The sequence below is a fragment of the Scomber japonicus genome, chromosome 19 (genome assembly GCF_027409825.1).
Source record: "Scomber japonicus isolate fScoJap1 chromosome 19, fScoJap1.pri, whole genome shotgun sequence".
Lineage (NCBI taxonomy): Eukaryota > Metazoa > Chordata > Actinopteri > Scombriformes > Scombridae > Scomber > Scomber japonicus.
The window spans coordinates 16,194,246-16,211,661 of NC_070596.1; the positions used below are offsets into that span (position 1 = coordinate 16,194,246).

At 41.0% G+C, this 17,416-nt stretch overlaps 2 protein-coding genes across 2 annotated transcripts; one reads left to right on the plus strand and one right to left on the minus strand.

Moving 5' to 3' along the window:
- The first annotated feature begins 2,153 nt into the window (after nt 1-2,153).
- Nucleotides 2,154-3,885, plus strand: mlana (melan-A). Its single transcript, XM_053340470.1, has 4 exons — nt 2,154-2,242; nt 2,559-2,655; nt 2,919-3,026; nt 3,817-3,885. The coding sequence occupies exons 1-4, from the start codon at nt 2,154-2,156 to the stop codon at nt 3,883-3,885; spliced, it is 363 nt and encodes a 120-aa protein (XP_053196445.1).
- A 274-nt stretch (nt 3,886-4,159) lies between these two features.
- Nucleotides 4,160-14,779, minus strand: LOC128380520 (uncharacterized protein KIAA2026). The gene is made up of 10 exons (XM_053340365.1): nt 14,331-14,779; nt 13,094-13,808; nt 12,132-12,332; nt 10,380-11,995; nt 10,137-10,198; nt 9,865-9,954; nt 9,631-9,746; nt 9,176-9,378; nt 6,913-8,964; nt 4,160-6,649 (listed from the first exon to the last, which is right to left on the minus strand). Exons 2-10 carry the CDS (start codon nt 13,795-13,797, stop codon nt 4,878-4,880), a joined length of 6,816 nt encoding a protein of 2,271 aa, XP_053196340.1. The 5' UTR covers nt 13,798-13,808; nt 14,331-14,779; the 3' UTR covers nt 4,160-4,877.
- Between the last annotated feature and the right edge of the window lie 2,637 nt (nt 14,780-17,416).

A 17,416-nucleotide genomic window follows, 5' to 3' on the forward strand; every position in this document is an offset into this window, starting at 1 on the left:
ATTTGTCAAAAATCTCATTGTTTCAATGTCAATATCGAGATATTTGATGTTGTCCATATTGCCCAGCCCTATTGTATATAATCTAGAATGAGTCGATGTAACACTCTGACATTTATGATTAGTTGATAATATCATCAAAGAAACTGGATGGTTTGGTTTATCTAGGCTGATGACAGACTCCAGAACATTGCTTTGTATTTTTTGGAGGATTTCTTATCATTTTCAAATAAGCTTTATGTCTATACTGCAGCATATAACAACAACAAAAATAGAAAAATACTTACTTCTAAATGTGGTGACACTGTTTTCCAGCCATTTTTATTCCATGTGTATATAGTATAGATTACACATATTACACATAATCCCCATACTGTCTGACTAGGAAAATATAGCCTATTATCTAGGAAATAAATCAGGATTATAACAATCATATAATCTGCTTCTAAAATAATACATTTCAGCCGTTCTTCCCACTGAGAGTACATGCACATCTAATTGTTTTGTCAAGAAAAAATAGTCTATTGCTGATCTCATAAATAATCATTTTGAACACTTTTTTTCAGAAGGGAATAACTCAGGCATCGTTAGGCTATAGGTTCTTTGACTGTGTACTGCAATACTTGATAATAAGCTTATATGACCAAATGCTATTATTTATTATTATACAGTCCATTATACAGGTAGTAGGCCATAAGGTAGTACTTGGGGCATAATGGCCCCGCCAAACTTTTATTAATCGGTGACACACACACACACACACACACACACACACACACACACACACACACACACACACACACACACACACACACACAAACACAAACACAAACATTTGAAAAGTTAGCAGCTGATCTTGGCTGTAGTTTCACGAGTGGATAATAATGTTGCGTTGGACCGCAGGGTTTCACGGTAATTACTCCGCTTCAATAGGTTTAACCATGAGCCTCTAACCCGTGACGGTCATGAGGGTTTGCTACCCTCTCTGTTCTCCGGCACTCTGAGGCAAAGATATTTGAGGAGTGAAATAACAGAGCTCCGAGGACTCACACTTTTTGACAAGCCATCCCAACCAGAGGAACTGTCTGCAATCTAATTATCCAATTTGGTAAGATTATTTTCTGTTTGTCTTTTTTCCTTGCAGAGTATAGCCTTATTATAAAGAGAATATTTTGTATGTTTAAAAGATTAAGGCTACTTTTAATCAACATTATTGTAAGCTGAACTCAAAATTCCCTATTTTTGTTTCTTATCAAACAAGAAAAATATGTTATGTTGCAGAAGGTTTCCCAGCATGTTGCTATAGCAACAGGTGATGCTATCACAAATTAGGATTAAGATAATTGATGAATGTCTTGTTAGTGTTTCGACTGATTTGGCAAAAAAGAGAAATAAAGAAATATGTATTTTAATTTGCCTATTTGCTGACTAAAGTGTATATGTTCTCACGTACTTTTCAAGCATTTGTCAGCCAGTTATAATAGACTATTACTCATTAATGCCACTGGAGCACCAGTGAGAGACCCATAGTTTACTTCAATATCAAGTACTAAGACTGGATGGAAAAACAAAAGGACACACATGAGGGCAGTGATTCCTAAAGCATGGAATACCATTTAATTTTAACAAACTTTATTTGAGTAAGCAAATTCATACCCAGCAATTACAGAACATCACTTATGGTTTGGATAAAAGTTATAGGGTTAAGGTTATTATGTGGTAGATGTAGCAACCACTACTTGATATATTTAACCTGTGTATTTCAGCAGTAAGAGCTGACCAATTGAGCAAAATGTTACATTAAAAGAAGCACTATTTTCAGCCTGTGCTGTGGGCTGGAAAAAAGCAGTACATTTTTATTAAAACAAAAAAACAAAACAAAACAAAACTTAAACTGTTCACAGCATCACAGTAATCAAATGTCTCTAATGGCCTGTATTTGGTTGCTGATACCTTGTATGCCTCATTGTATGGGAATAATGTGTAGTGACAAAGGCCTGTTTAGAGCCTTTAGTGTTCAGTACTAGAATTCATTTGTATAGGCTGTGGAATATGATTTCATCCACTAAATGAAACACTGAAATAAAGAAACCTTTACTATGTTATACATTTTACTTGAACAGATTATGAAGTGATTTTCTGTTTTTTTCAGATTGATGCATTGTAATCGTACAAACGGTATGCCTCGTGGAGACTTTAACATCTATTTTGCCAGCGGCAGAAGGGGATATGTCAGAGCTGAGGAGTATGTGTATCTATTTTTATTTTAAATTCAGAAAAATAGGAAAATCTTCTGACATAAATCTTATTAATCTATATAATGCCATATTGGGATGAATACCAGAACATGAAATCATAAACTATTGCTTTTCTCTGTAACTATATTAATTGTACGATCACTATCAGTCTTAGCTGATGCTTGTATTTTTGATTATTTTGTGATAAATTCCAACATAATTTGGAAAAGTGCTGAAATATGGTCATGCATCTTGAATTTATGATTTATTTAACTGTATTGCTCAGTGATTGTTACTTTAAGTGAATTGTGCTGTGTATCACAGGGCAGTAGGCATAGCTCTGCTGGTGGTCATCCTGGCAGCTCTCCTCATCCTGGGCTGCTGGTATTTCAAAAAAAGGAGTGGCTACAAAATAATCAGGGTGAGACAGTCCTTCCTTTAATGTTGCGATAGATTAGCAATCTAACTAATAAAAGCATGTTTCTGCAAAATCCACAATTTGACGGGCAAATCGATTGATATGAAGTATCAGGTTCATGTAAAATTTAAAATAAAAAAGATTTACAACATCTTTGAGAAATCTATGTTCCTTCTTGTACTTCTTTTCACTCAGTTTTCCTTTCTTTTTTGGCCACAGTAACTCATTCTGTCCTCATTTCTTGCTTGTCTTTGTCTCCCCTGCAGAGCCCCAGGTCTGGGTCATCAGGTCACACAGGAGGCCAGTACTCAGAGGCTGGACCTTCAGCAGATAACAAGATGGCTCTCACAGACTTTGGCAGCTTCCGACCAGCGGTGAGAGACAGGAAGTTACCTAATGACTGACTTTTCTGGTTTTCCATATCTAAGCTGTCCCAGAGTCAAATTGTTTTAATTTCAGGAAAGAGACTGATGAGAACAAATTAGACAGACATGATGTACAATTCTTTTTTTTTAAACATAAATAATTTATCATTTCAATACATCACTAGTCAATGACTAGTTTGTGGGCAGACTCCAACTGTCTAAACCCAAAGTCCATGACAGAGGGTACTTGTTTAGTACAAAGCCTCAGGACTCTGAACAGAGTTAAGCACGTGAAGCTGATGCAATGGATTCCTGAAGGAGAGATTATTATGTCACCAGACTGGGGGAAGGTATTAAAACCATTTAATTCCCAAGGGAGGTATGTCTCCTTGTGAGCGGGAAGTGAGGGATGTAGATGCAGATCAGCACCCTCTCATATGACATGAAGTTACAAAAGTCGAAATGTCTTTTAAAAATTCCCATCCTTTTCTTATGTAGCAATTACCAAGGTTCAGAGAAAAGAACCTTTCAACCATGCTCGACCTATTGTTTTCCCCATTGGCACACAGACCAAGAATGTTTAACCCACAGAGCTTAAAATATCAATTCTAGTCAAGTGATTCAAGTTTCCGGCTATGATGCTGAATCTGTTAAAAAGTAAAACATTCATTTTAAGTGGATCTAATTATGAAACGGTAAAAAAATGCAACTTGTATTGTCATGATATTAGTCAGTGTGTGGGAATTCTTAATACATTTTCAGCTGTTTACATCTGGATGTTTGTTCTACCCTTCACCAGGTTCCTAATGCTCCTCCAGCCTATGAAAAGATCTCTTCAGGGCCGCTGCCTCCTCCCTATTCCCCCTAAAGGGCTTCTATAAAAAAGGACAGACATCTGAAGAAGAAAGGAAAATACTGGATGACAATCCTCATCTGTTGTCTGATGATATATAATCATCTGCCACTGTCAATATGGTCCCAAATACTTTATAGCTAAGTATACCAATAGGTGAAAGTAGTGTCTCTCTTTGTAAAATTATTCACTTGCATGAACACAATGTACATAGGTTGTTTCAATAAACAATAAAAATGATTTCACAAGGCGTCTCTGTGTACAAGAAAGCAGCTCAAACACATTGTTGGGGACAGTTGCATTGTTTATTTTCATGCAGTAACGTCCACATTTGTTCAATGAAAATGTACCTAGTAAATATTTTTGAAAAATCTATATGGTAAAAATAAATAAATGCGACTTCAAAACATTTTATATGGGCTCAAACATGTAGTACAAATTCTTCTATTAGTTTATTTATATTTCTAAAAAGTAAGATGTAGGTTTCAAACTGTTACTAGTTGAAAAAAAGGTGATAACAGTTGTACTGTTCAGACAGTTAAGTAAAGCAAGGTGTACCAATGAATAGTATCCCAATAATTACCACTTGAAGCAGTATCTAGTAGCATTGAAAAGTATTACAAAAACTTGAGTTGAAATCCATTTTTTCTACCCTCTCACTCTACTGATTTTTATAACAGTTGTCAATACTGGCCATGAAATTAAAAAAAAAGTCTTGAGTCTACAACATTCATCTGAGGGAAACCTCAATAGTTTTCAATTTAGAAAACAATCATCACAGTATACATTTCCAGTCTGTCTGAGCATCCAGCTTACTTATAAGATCGTCTAAGCAGAGGGTATGACCTACTGTGTCTTAAATTTAGGTTGAGTTCAACTTCAGCTGGAAAACAGTTCTTTAACAAACCCAAGGTTACTATAAGTGATGAATATGAGCCCTGCCAAAACAAGCAGCTGAGAAGTGTCTCAGTCCTCACATAGCTGTCTCATGGTCTCAGTTAATTGGTTCACTTTGTATCTGCCTGGGAAGGCTGTAAAGAGGAATCATGGGTGTGTAGTGCTCCAGTGGAACTGTTGGGTGAAATCACCAGTGCAGCCAGTGGTTTGGGGCAGGCGGTCAACTCTGCGGGATTGACCTGGCACTGAACTGTACTCAAAACAGCACCATCAGGACTAATGAGTAGCTTGGACGCTACATTGGTATGCATACCTAAAGCTGAGGTCTGCAGCGAGTGTTTTCCCAGTGCTTGATTGGTCAGAACGACGGGTTGGTGGATGGTGTTGTTTGTCTTCAGTGATGTGATTGGTTGAGCTGGAGTTATTATTACAGTGTTGCAGCATGGAGGTGTGGTCACCACAGGTGCGGTTTCAAAGCTGCTGACAGTGCTTCCGATTGGTGGAACTGTAGCAATGGGCAGCGTCTGCATCCTTGACACTGTGCTTACAATTGGAGGGACAGCCACTGTTGGCAATACTTGTGTCCGTGTGCCAGCAAACACAGATTGCATGACTGCCTGTTTTTTGACTGTTGTGAATCCAACGCCCATATTTGCCAAAAACTGTGAAGGAGCAGTGGAGGGTGCTCCAATTCTAACTGCTGTCTGCTGGGGCTGTATGCCTGGACCCAGGGTTGTCACTGAAACCTCTTGCTGAGCAGGAAGAGAATGCAAATGTGGTGTGCTCGCTATCACAGGGGCTGGGGTTGAGGAAAGGGGTACTGGAACTGGTATGACGGGACTTGGTAGGGAAACAGATGATGGGCTGGGTAAAACAGGCCAGGATGCTAGAGTTGCTGACAATCTGGGCAGAAAGGGGGCTACTGCAGGTGAAATGGAGGATGAACATTCAGCTCGCCTGGGTGCACCAGCAGCTAACCTGATTGGAGCCAGCGCTGAGCCAAGACCAGAGGCACTAGTTACCACTGGGGACCACTTACCAGGTGTTCCTGGTAGTTGAACTGGCAAACTGACATTGGGAGTGTTTGCTAGCAATGACGGACCAACAGCAGGTGTGCATGCTACAAAAGGAGAACTTATGGCTGGCACACCAGGCAGCCTGGCAGGGGACTGGGGTAAAACTGGTGCTCGAGGGGCTACAGTGACAGAGCTCGCCCCATGGGGAGGTACTGCTGCTCCAATGTTAGTAGCACTGGTGCTAGGCACTTGTTGTGGTGCAGGGCTAGAGATGATGAGAACATGGTTACCTGGACCTAAACCCCGGGGAGGGACTACAAAGCGTGTATTGTTAAGGAGGATCTGTGTACCAGCAGCAAGGGGTGTAGAGGTGTTAATGAGTATCCTCTGCTGAATCGTGCCAGTCGCAGAGGTGGTGAATGGGGTACTGATGGTTGCTGCCGAGGAGATTTGTGTTTGGGTTTCATTGAGAGTAAGGTGAGAGGAAGATAACATGGAAGCTGTTTCCTCACCAATGCTGCTTTGGATATTTGGGGGCTGACGGACAAGGTTGGTTGTGGACGTTTGGGTTGGGCTACTCTGCACAGTAGTGGTAACCTGAGCAGAAGAGTTGCTGGACAGTATACCTGTGGGCATACCAAGATCCTTCTTGTTCATGTTTCCTGCAGGTGTGGCAGCAGTAGATGTGGAAAAGCCTGGTTGGGAGATCATAGTAAAAGAAGGAATACCCTGTAGCTGAGAGTTGCTGGTCAGAGAAGTGTGGGAAGTAAGCTCAGACACTGGTGTACTTTTAGAAGGGGAACGTGACAGGGCACCAATGGTCTGTCCAATGGTTGTTGTCTTTCCTGACAACTGGATTTGAAGCCCTGGAGACACAAGACACAAGATTGAGATATTTATTTGTGCATGACATCAGTTATTCAACTGATCAACATAGATGATGTGGGTGTATTTAGGCACCTTCAGGTTGACACAGGCCTTATGTGTGTGTTAATACTAACATATTTATGAATTTATGAAAGTCTACATGTACAAACAGTGCCCTACTGCAAAAACATACAGACTGAATCAAACACAGAACAGGTCATATATAAGAATTCCAGTAAATCATCACACCAAACAAACCCACCTGTGGGCAAAGTGATGTTATTGACTTTGGACAATGCTTCTGAGTTGATACCACCAACAGGAGGGCCTGGGTTTAATCCCATCAGCGGAGTTTCACCTGATAATGAGGTGGTCAGTAGCTGTCCACCAGCCCCTGTCGCTATTGCTTGCTTTGGAACACTTCCAACGAAGGTGGTGGATGATGTTGCTGTGGGCTGGCTGATGAACATGACTCTTGAACTAGGAAGTGATTTTGTGGAGGAAAGTGTGTCTTTTGATACAGCTACATTTGAGGCAGAGGAAGAAGAGGGGGTAACCAGAATAAATTTAGTAACCTGGGATCTCTCATCTGTGCTGCTGGCCCGTTTCACACCAGGCTTGCACATGAACTCAGATTGTGGGAGAACTTGAGGAACACTAGAACTACTCAGTGATGGGACAACGACAGTGTTTTTCACTACTGAAGTTTGAAAATGAGAACCAGCAGCTGCTGTCGGTGCAAGCTGGCTAATCTTCGTTGCAAACTTAGAACCGGATGAAGTGTTGGAGCCTTGACTTAAGGCAACAGTTGTTCCTGAAGTCTGGTTTCCTGGCCCTGGAACAGGAATGCCACCAGTAAGGGCAGTGACCATTGGAGTTGTAACAGTGGAAGAAGACCTCAATACTGAAGAAACCTGCTTCTGAGGCTGGGCTACTGAGATACTTGTCACTGTTGGGATGGTACAAGGGGAAGTGTGAGAAGGAGCAGAAGGAGAGGTTGATGACGTCTTGGATACAAGAAAGGCTTTAAACTGAGGTGAAATGGTGATAACTGGACTGGTGGGCAAACAACCAAGGGCATTCTGGTCTGAGGATGTCTGGACTTTGACAATGCCTGTGTTGCCTCCTCTAGTTGTTACAAGGATGGACTGTGAGTCACGAATACACACAGTCTTAAGCTCTTGTTTAGGGTCTGTAGACTTAACAGGCTCAGTAGAAACTGCACTGGCAGGAGTTGTGATGGAAGAGGGGTTTGGCATACCACCCTGTGGAGTGCTTGCTTCAGCACTACAGACTTGTGTCCCCTTGAACCCTGGGGTGTTTAGAGCGCCATGCTGCAGTCGAGGGGAAACAGTAGGAGAAGGGGTCCTCACTGTCCTGGGATCTTTTAGGGGAGCCACTTGCTGAACAGGGATTCTATTTTCAGGAATAGTGAACCCAGGCACATTGGTAGACATACATAAGGGCCTGGTCACTTTAGAAACTGGGACCTGAATGCCCTTAGATTGTTGTTGATGTAAAGAAGAGACCTTTTCTTCATTTTTGTGAATGAGAAGTTTAGAAGGCAGAATCACTACTTGCTGCATGATCTTCTCCCCAGTGTTCTGGTCCAGGACAGGATGAACAGAGATCTTGACTGGACTGCTGTTGTCTTTCCTTACAAGGTGACCCAACCCTTCAGGGACCTTGTACACCACTTGGACAGGACTTTTTGGTACAGTCTGGGTTGGTTTGGCCTGTGGTGATTTAGAAAGAGCTGCCGTCACTGTGGCCATTCCAAGCTGTCTAAGTACTTGTGTCTGTTGTAGTCCTTGTGCCTGCAGTTGTTGTGAGTTCTGCTGGGAACTGGATGGAGAACTTTGTGCTTCTGAAAGTTTTGCGGTAGTCAGGGAGACTGGAGACCCTTTGCTCTGTCCATCTACATTGTTGACTGCTGGAAAATCAACAGGCCGTTTCATTAAGGTCACTTTGTTTCCCACACTCTTAGCCAGCAGGGTGGGAATGGGCGTGTAGCCCTTAGGTAGTCCAGTGGTAGGGTGGAGAATGGGGGGTTTGTGTGACAATGAAGTCTGGGCTGACACCTTTGCTGTCCATGCCGAGTCTGAATCCCTGGATTGATTTGATGGGATCATTTCTGAGCTAGACTGTGATCCAGAGTCAGGGGTAGAAGTAATGTTACTGCTGCCAGCCTGAACTCTTGGCAGTAGACTGATGCCTGTCTCTGTGCTGGCCAGAGGGTGTCTTAGGTGGTTGGGAGTTATACAAGTCACTGTTCTCTCTCCAGCAGGCTCAGCCACAAACTGCCTGGTGCTTGCTGAGAACAAATTAGAAATATCTATTAGAGATGCACAGGTCAATTACAAATTTATACAGTCCAACAGATGTGTTGTAACATTCATTTCAATTACTTTCAAATAAGTGCAGGGCTGTGGTATTTAGTTGCAGACTTTAGAGGCAGGAAAAAAACATTTCAAGCTTATTTCTTACAGTACATTACATTTAAAATTCTAGTTTAATTACATTACCTCCAGTCCAAAGACCTCTGGGAACTACATGTTCCAGGTCTTCTTCTGATCTTCTATAATGATCCGACAGTGAACACGCCTCCTTCCCTAAACCTCTCTCTTCATCATCATCCGATGATGATGATGACATACACTCCTCACGGACAAAGTTATTGTACTCTGGGTTCTTCTTGAAATCATGAAATTCCTTCTTCAAACGAAGCCTGATAAAAACGGAATGGTAGAAATAAGAAGCAGGGATTTAATTCCCAGCACAGCAAAAATGATCTAATGAGAGCTGTTAAATCAAAGTTGGATAATTCTGCTTTGTTCGGGTTAGATGTTCCCATTTTACAATATTATGCCTATCCAATATATTATATACTGTGTAAAATTATGAGCACAACGTTTTGATACAAAATATAATATAAATGAAGGTTTGACCCAACCATCCTTTAATGTTAAATGAGTTATACCTGTTCCTTTGGTAGGCCTTAACAAGTTTGGGTTCCCAGGGTGAAAGCTCATTCAGTAGTCTGATTAGAGTGCTGTGGAGGTCTTTCACTGCTTCTCTCCTATAATACCACCGGCCCTGTCAATTCAAACAAAGATTTTAATGTTGGTGATTTAACTAAGACAATGTGTGAGCACAATGTATTCCTCACCAAAGCAGATGGCTCTGGAACATGTGAATTGTGATTGTCACCTACCAGTCTCTTTTTGGTGCTCTCCAGGTCATCAAGCTCATCTTCTGTTTTACTGATCAGCTCACGCAACTCTTCAAGACTGGTGCATACCAACTACACAGTAGAAATAGTATATCAAGTAAGAAAATCAGAATGATGAAAGAGACAGGACAGAAAAATGCTGAGGTTATATCAAGACAATTAGAGAAACCTATTACTAAATCAATTAACAAATTAGTTTAAAAAGCACACAGGTAAAGACATAACAGTGTACATTTTGGCACAAATGTGAGTACCTTAAATGATGGCTCGACTGGAGGTTCAGCTTTAATTTTCTTTGAAGATTCAAGCTTTTTTCCTGTCAACAATATAACAATTATACCAATGTAACCAACAAATGATTACTGAATAAAAACCCTGAAGAACATTACAAATTCAGAAAGTATCCCATGCAGCATTGTGGCTATGAATGCACATTTACTATGTGCCTGATGCAGTTCCAAAAGAAACCACTGACACTCATCACAGCTTTTTCTCACCTGCTTTATGTTTTTTCTTTTTGTCTTTTCTCTTGATCGTTGTGGTAGCTCTCCGCACTGCAGACTTGGCAGCCTCAGCTGGGGATAGGCTCATCCTGTCCACGTGCTGCAGCTGCCTATGATCTCCTTTCACCCCCGGCAGCTGTTCCTTCCCTCGCTTTTTCTTTCGCTTTTTTTTTTTTGCCCAGATTCTGTCAGCCACCCTCTCTTCACTTGAGTTTTGAATGCCTTCAGAAGACAACTGTGATGCCAGCCCTGATGTGCCACAGCAGCAGTCGTACTGCTCAGATCTAACATCACTAGTTTTGTTTCTACAACAGTCCAAACAGAAAGACCTTTGGTGTCCCTGACTGTGACTCCCCACTGGTTTGGTAAGGGAAGCCTGATTCACAGAGCGAGCAGGGGACCTGCCTGTGTAGCTGTGCTCCCCCACACTCAGACAGGGATCCTGTGTCTCTGCTTTAATGGTGCGCACTGAGCCCAATGAGAAATGCTGCCCTTGTTTTACTGCAGGTCTCTTGGAGTGATGCTCAAACACAACAGTCTCTTCCTTCAAATTAGTTTTCACACTACTTCCTCCAATAGGACTTGTGTGTGAAAGTGACAAGGAGTTATTGTGAATTTGTAAGTCCAATTTAGAGTCCTCACAGGAGTCTCCATCAGAGGAACCTGATTCAGAACCCTCTTCGTTCTTCAGTGAACACGATTTAAACATTTCTTCATCTTCCTCGCCATTCCCATTTTCCCTTTTTAAAAATCCAAATGTCTCTGCTTTCCCCTTCCCAAAACCATCAGACTCTCCTGTGTCTATGGAGCCTGCACAACATCCCATGTCCCTTTTATCCCCCTCCTCCTTCATTACATCCGACTCTTCACCCTCTGTCCCTGGCTCTATTTCAACCCTTTTGACCCATATAGAAGGGAAAGGAAAAGCTGGGGGTGTGCTGGGGCTCTGGCAGTAGATCCTCAGGTCTGCCCCGCAGAAATGTGGGAAATGTATATAGGCATTCTCCTTGCTGTCATAGCCCAAAATAGACTCCCTACATTCATGGATGGGCTGCGCCAGTACAGCATCCTGCACATCCTTCTGTGTCTCATATATATGATCACACAGCCCTTTCAGAAGCCACACTCGCTGATAGAAGGGCAGCAAGTGAAAGGGTTTCTCCTCCAAAGGACTCACCTCCCCCATGGTGCTGAAAAACTGGTGGCAGAGTCCCAGCTGTTCAGCCCGAGTTGGCTGATCACGGGCGCCACCAACAGCTCGATACCAGCCCATGACCCGCTGCCTGAGCTCTGACTCCCAGCGACGGTAAGGCAGGGCAGGCCGGCGGTGCAGAGTGGCCCGTCTCTGTGATGGGGATAGTAGGGAAGACATGATTTTAGAGAGGAGGTGGCTGCAGCGGGGCATTAGCAAACAGCGCTCCAGCTCAAAAAATACAATCTCAGGAAGGTTGAGGGCAGTCTGAGCCAGGCAGAGGAAGTGCCCTATAGCAGGGAGTTCCCAAAGGGTGTCCACAGTGTTCGGGGAAGCCTCTGACAGCAAGCTCTGCTCCCATTCTTCCACCTCCTTGGCTGACATTTCTTCTGCTTCTTTTTTCTCAAGCTCCCGTTGCCTGAAAGGTCAGAAAACACAGAGGTTTACTTTCCACCCTGTTTTTAATCAAAATTAATTTCTTGTGAGCTGACATTTTTATTTTGTAAAATATTACAACAGCAACTTTTAATCTTCTCTTTAAAAGATTCTCTCACCTCTTCTCCTCCTTGACCCTCTGTTGCTCTTCCAGGCGTAGGGTCTGGACCATGATAGACTCATGTCCACCAACAGTGATGGTAGCCAAGCTACGAGGTGCCAATCTCCTCCTTGTGGAGGTGCCCCCTGAACCTCGTTCTTCCTCTGCACCAAAACGTCCTTTGGAAGTCACTGCCAAGGTCGTCTTCTCTCGAAGTGTCCTAGTTTGACAGATTGAGAGGAAAAAACTGATGTTTTCAATGTGTTGAAAAATAAACACTGTCTCTACACTACTGATGTAATCTCACTAAGGTTGCAATTAACTATTATTTTCATTATTGATTAATCTGCTCATAATTGTGTCAATCAATCCATTTGTTGTTTTGACTACAAAATATCTAAAATGTCTCATTTTGTCCAATGTGCCTAAACCAAAGATAATAATTTAACAGTGATATAAATCACAGGAAAAACAGAACATCATCACTTTAGAGAAGCAGCAACAAGTAAATATGTAGCATTTTTGCTTGAAAAATTACTCAGATTAATAATTGATTTCTGCCCATCAACTATTGGATTCATTTTAGCACTAAATTCAACAAATGTTGTGGTTGTTTTAAAACATGTAACCGAATACATTTACATTATTAAATACATTCAAGGGTGATTATGGGATCATAATTTGGTGCAGAACAGATTAACAACTCCTATTAATTAGGGCTGCTGCAACTAATAATTATTTTAATTGATGAAACTGTTGATTATTTGGAATTAGTGATTAATCATTTGGCCAATAAGATGTCACAAAAAAGTTAAATATGTTTCACCATTTTTTCATTTTTATCCACAATCAACAGTCCAAATCTAATTTACAATTTTAGTAGTAACCAGCAAATATTCAGTTAATTTTTTTTTTTTTTTTAATATTCAGGTTTTGAACAGCTAATTGATATGTTCAACAATGTAACTACATTTTTCTCACCTAGATAGCAATGTGAGCTTCTGCTCCAGCATGATTTCCAGCTTTTGAGCCTGTTTGGAGACCCAGTGGTCCACCCCATGGTAGCGATAGCAGTTCTCCAACATCAGCCTGAAGTCTGCAACAAACTCTGTTATGGTTTCATACTCCTGGCTGATAAACCTCTCTTGCATCCTCCGCAAGCACATCGACTGCTTGAGCTGTGACTGACCCCGACCCCGGACTCCTCCAATGCCATGTTGGGCCTCCTGGTGGCCAATGGGTTGAAGAAATGGGCTGGTGACCCCTTTGTACTTGTCCAAGAGAAAGCCAGTGAATATCTTATAAGCTTGCTGGATCTCATAGTTCATATTCTCCTCGTAGCTATTGCTGTTGGTAGAGATGCAGACCTCAGGCAGTGACAAGTCACTGTTAGAAAACTCTGACATACCATCATTGCTCATTGAAAGGTGGTCACCTTCAACAGCTGCATCACTGCTGTCACCAGGACAGTGTAATGCTACCATAGTCTCAGCTTCGCAACCATTACTGAACCCATCCTCAGTTATGACTAGGTCGATGTCTTCAGTACTGCTGCTCACCCATCTGGAATCTGAAGACATGATGTTGGAGCTGGACTGCTGGGGCGCTGGCTCTGGGTCTTGGTTGCAGAACATCTGTTGGCTACAAGCTGCTGTGATTTGGTCTGTCTTATCCTCCTGATCCATGGTGCAGGCACCTGAAGGGGGTAACAGGTGTCACCTACAGTGAACTTTGATGCTGCAAACAGCACTCTAGTCTAGTTTTAATGTGAAGGAAAACTACACCAAGACAAATAATCAGTACTTACTAAGTATTTATAGTTTCAAACAATCTCACAGCAGAGAGCTCATCATACGTGACATATCTCAGATCGCAAGGTTAGGTTTGCGGACAATTTTAAATTCCTAACATGACAAGTGCTGATAAGATTAAACCCTGGAATGTTTTCCTCATGTGATTGTGTCAAAAACACCAGCAGCTAGACTCTAATTATCTACCTGCCGGATCTTTCAAACTTTTCGTTTCCCTGGATCAATGTCTAGCTAGCCAAAAGTTAGCTTTTAGCCAGCTAGCTAACAGTAGTTTAAACAACAAAAAGTACACCAAGTTTGTTCATCCTGCTCAGAGATTCAATCTACGGTGTACTCCCTTATCACGTGCAACATTTTGACCAAAACAAACTGAGCACAGGCAGAGCTTGGTTGGTGAAACAACATACCTCGACGTTTTCAGTGCGGCTCCAGACATATAGGCAGGACAGCCTTAGCAAGCTCAGCAACGACGACAGCTTGCTAGCTGGGCTAGCTTGCTATTGTCTCCAATCTGGGGCCTGCAATTGCTGCGTTCGCTGTCCATAGTGAGATTTTACAGTAATTAAATGTCCATTTGTAAAAAGTTATGCAGACATGTCATGTCGTCAGCGCACGGAGTGATGTCAGTGGCAGCAAGATGGCTAAAAGGAGCATTAGCCGGAGTAACACTAACTGATTGTCCGACAATGCATAACAGTTCATTTTCATTAGCCATCCGGCTAACCCGCTAGGTTTACAAGTTGACAGCGACTATGTGACATCTACACACTGCTAGGTTAACGTGAGAGACACATTTGCGGCATGTGTCAAATATCTTGTGAAGCTTGTAGGGTTTACAGAAAGACACTAACGCACTATTCTGGCTTGCATGACGAACAGTGAGCAGTCCACTTCACTTCCACCCTGCGTGCGCCTGATGCAAATGTGCGCAGCCTGACGTCGCCTGCAGGTCGCATGTCACACCAAATTGTTATTTAGGTTTTTGTAGTCAATTCTGACAAACGCTCACTTTATCACTTTATACCTAGTTGATAATATTATGGTGATTATATGTCAAACCATCGGACTGAGTGAGACAACTGTCATTCCATTTTAAATAAAAGCACACTGTCGATGAAGCTGCTGTGCACAACAAAGAGTCTAAAGCATTGCAATGTTAAAATACTCATTCATAACTCCAGCACTAAAAGTGTCTTCCAGTGAGTGACAGAAAACTGAGTGGAAACAACACGCATGTCTCACTTCTCACCGCTAGATGTCGCTAGTCACCAGTGTACGACAGATGAACATCCTCACATACACGATGGATGGATGCTGGAGTTATTTGGCCCTTTTTTGCCTCTCAGGAAGCTCTTAACCCTTACATACTGTTCAGGGTCACATTTGACAATTTTTAAATTTCTTCTAGCCGGACGTCTCCCTAAATGTGACCCACAGTTTACTAAATTTAAAAATAAAATGCATGCAGTGCTAATTTTATATGCTTGTGCAGCTGATACACCTTTTTATATATGCAAATGTACAAGTTTGAACTGTGTTTATCAATTTTTAATAATCAAAAGTCAGCATTTAAACATGTTGTATTCTTCATATTCTATAAAATGTTCACCTGGGTCATAAAATAGTGAAGTAGTTTATCCTAGTTGGCATTTTTTCCTGGGATCATTTATACTCATTCTGACTATTTCAGTGTAAAATTTAAAGATTTAACTTTTAAATGAGATCAGGATTATGACTGTAACCAAATGGTTGAGGAATAGTCTCCTTTTTATTTTGGGTACATTATTTTCAGGCTCCTGCAGCAAAATGGGGGTGCCTGAAAGTTAACACTCTAGCACTTTAGATTGAAAAAGTTTAATTCAAATTAAATGCATTATTATAATGAATGAAAGCCCCCAAAAGTTCCACTCCTTGTTTATTCTGGTTATGGTATGACTGATAGTACTGTTTGCTTTAGGAGAGGAGATTTGGACACTGACTGAGATATTGCACTGCCTGTAAGACAAAAATCAGGGCAAAAGAGTCCCAGTACTTTGTGATTGAATGTAAAGAGTAACTATTATAGGTTGAGGCAGGGATGAGTTGTTTACAGATTGATGTGTTATAACAGTGTCCCTGAATATATTTAGCATCAGTTATTGTTTTATTAAAACTTCTCAAGTATTGTATGTCATGTTAGCAAAGGACAGACATGCAGAATTAGGAGAGTGAGCACGTGAATTATTCTCTAATGACAGTGTAGACTTGCCAGTGGCAGATTGAGAAAGTCTCCAGCTGGGGATATTGTTAATTAAGCAATTTAGCCACGAGAGGCCTGTGCTTTACAGTGATATTAGGTATTATATGTTAAGAGGGGTATATCAGTCCAAAACAGGCCACTCTTTTTGATACACGATGATTTTTAATTATTTTATCTCCCAAATCATGCTGTTTCGCTGCTGTGCGCAATTACTTTCAGGGGAACAGAAAGGCAAGAGAAGATGATAAGAATCTTCTATTAAATGTTCTGGGAATTTAGAGGTCACATGCAAAAGAAAAGTTTTCCAATTACTGTTTGAAATTTGGTTCATATTTTTATGTGTGAATTGGATTGCCTCATGGAAAATTTCATTAATTGATTCATTTCAGAAATTTGGACACTGTATTTTAATCATTAAGACTAACATTTACATTATAATATATTTTCTTTTTCCTTTTCCAATTCATTTAAACCATATAAGAATACATTTTAGAAAGGAGTGGATTACCCCGAGACCCTCTAGAGGCCCAAAGGCTTTAGGTTCAATGTTATTTAGCTTTGGTTATTAGTTTGTGGTTATTACAAATTAGTTTGTAAAGCACATTTTAACTAAAAGAGGTAGGGCCCCCAGGAGAGCCCCTACATTGTTACCTGCACAGAAAGTGGGGGTAAATATGAGCCTACAATTTATTTTTGCCCCAACACCCTCTAGTAGGTTAATCCAGCCCTGAGAAAGCCAGAGGCAATTCAAAGTGTTTAATATTAGGCACACAATGCATGACAATGTTTAAAATGACAATAAAGAGAAAACTAAATAGAATATTATTAAATAATAATACGTTGCTCCTTTAAATAAATAAAAGTGCAGTGAAGAAATGAATCCATCAGAGGCACAGGAGTGTTTGAACATGGTTAGGGGTACATTTAGAATAAGAAGTGGAATGGATGGATAAATGTGTGCAGCATAGCTAAAGGCAGTCTCATTGTGTTTGGATCTGACTTAAAATACTACTAGTTGATATCCTTGAAAGATCCAATCTACCTGTAAAATACATATCAAGTATGTATTTTGGCCCGTGGCTTTTAAGTGATTTGGAAACGAGTGGCAGCACCTTAAAATCAATCATTTTAATAAGCCAGTGTATGTTTTTAATGATAAAAAGCTAATTATGAATTATTTTGCTGAGGCCAAAATCTGAGTTGATTCAAATGCCAATATTTATCTTTAGTGGGGTCATCCTATGCTATACTACT

What these genes read in the sequence shown, in the direction of transcription:
- mlana (XM_053340470.1), top strand. Translation starts at nt 2,154, where the DNA reads ATGCATTGTAATCGTACAAACGGTATGCCTCGTGGAGACTTTAACATC. An exon ending in GGATATGTCAGAGCTGAGGA is followed by an intron (nt 2,243 to 2,558) that starts GTATGTGTATCT and finishes TGTGTATCACAG; the next exon opens with GGCAGTAGGCATAGCTCTGC. An exon ending in GTGGCTACAAAATAATCAGG is followed by an intron (nt 2,656 to 2,918) that starts GTGAGACAGTCC and finishes TCTCCCCTGCAG; the next exon opens with AGCCCCAGGTCTGGGTCATC.
- LOC128380520 (XM_053340365.1), bottom strand. Translation starts at nt 13,797, where the DNA reads ATGGATCAGGAGGATAAGACAGACCAAATCACAGCAGCTTGTAGCCAA. An exon ending in AAGCTCACATTGCTATCTAG is followed by an intron (nt 12,333 to 13,093) that starts GTGAGAAAAATG and finishes CTGTCAAACTAG; the next exon opens with GACACTTCGAGAGAAGACGA. An exon ending in AGGGTCAAGGAGGAGAAGAG is followed by an intron (nt 11,996 to 12,131) that starts GTGAGAGAATCT and finishes CTGACCTTTCAG; the next exon opens with GCAACGGGAGCTTGAGAAAA.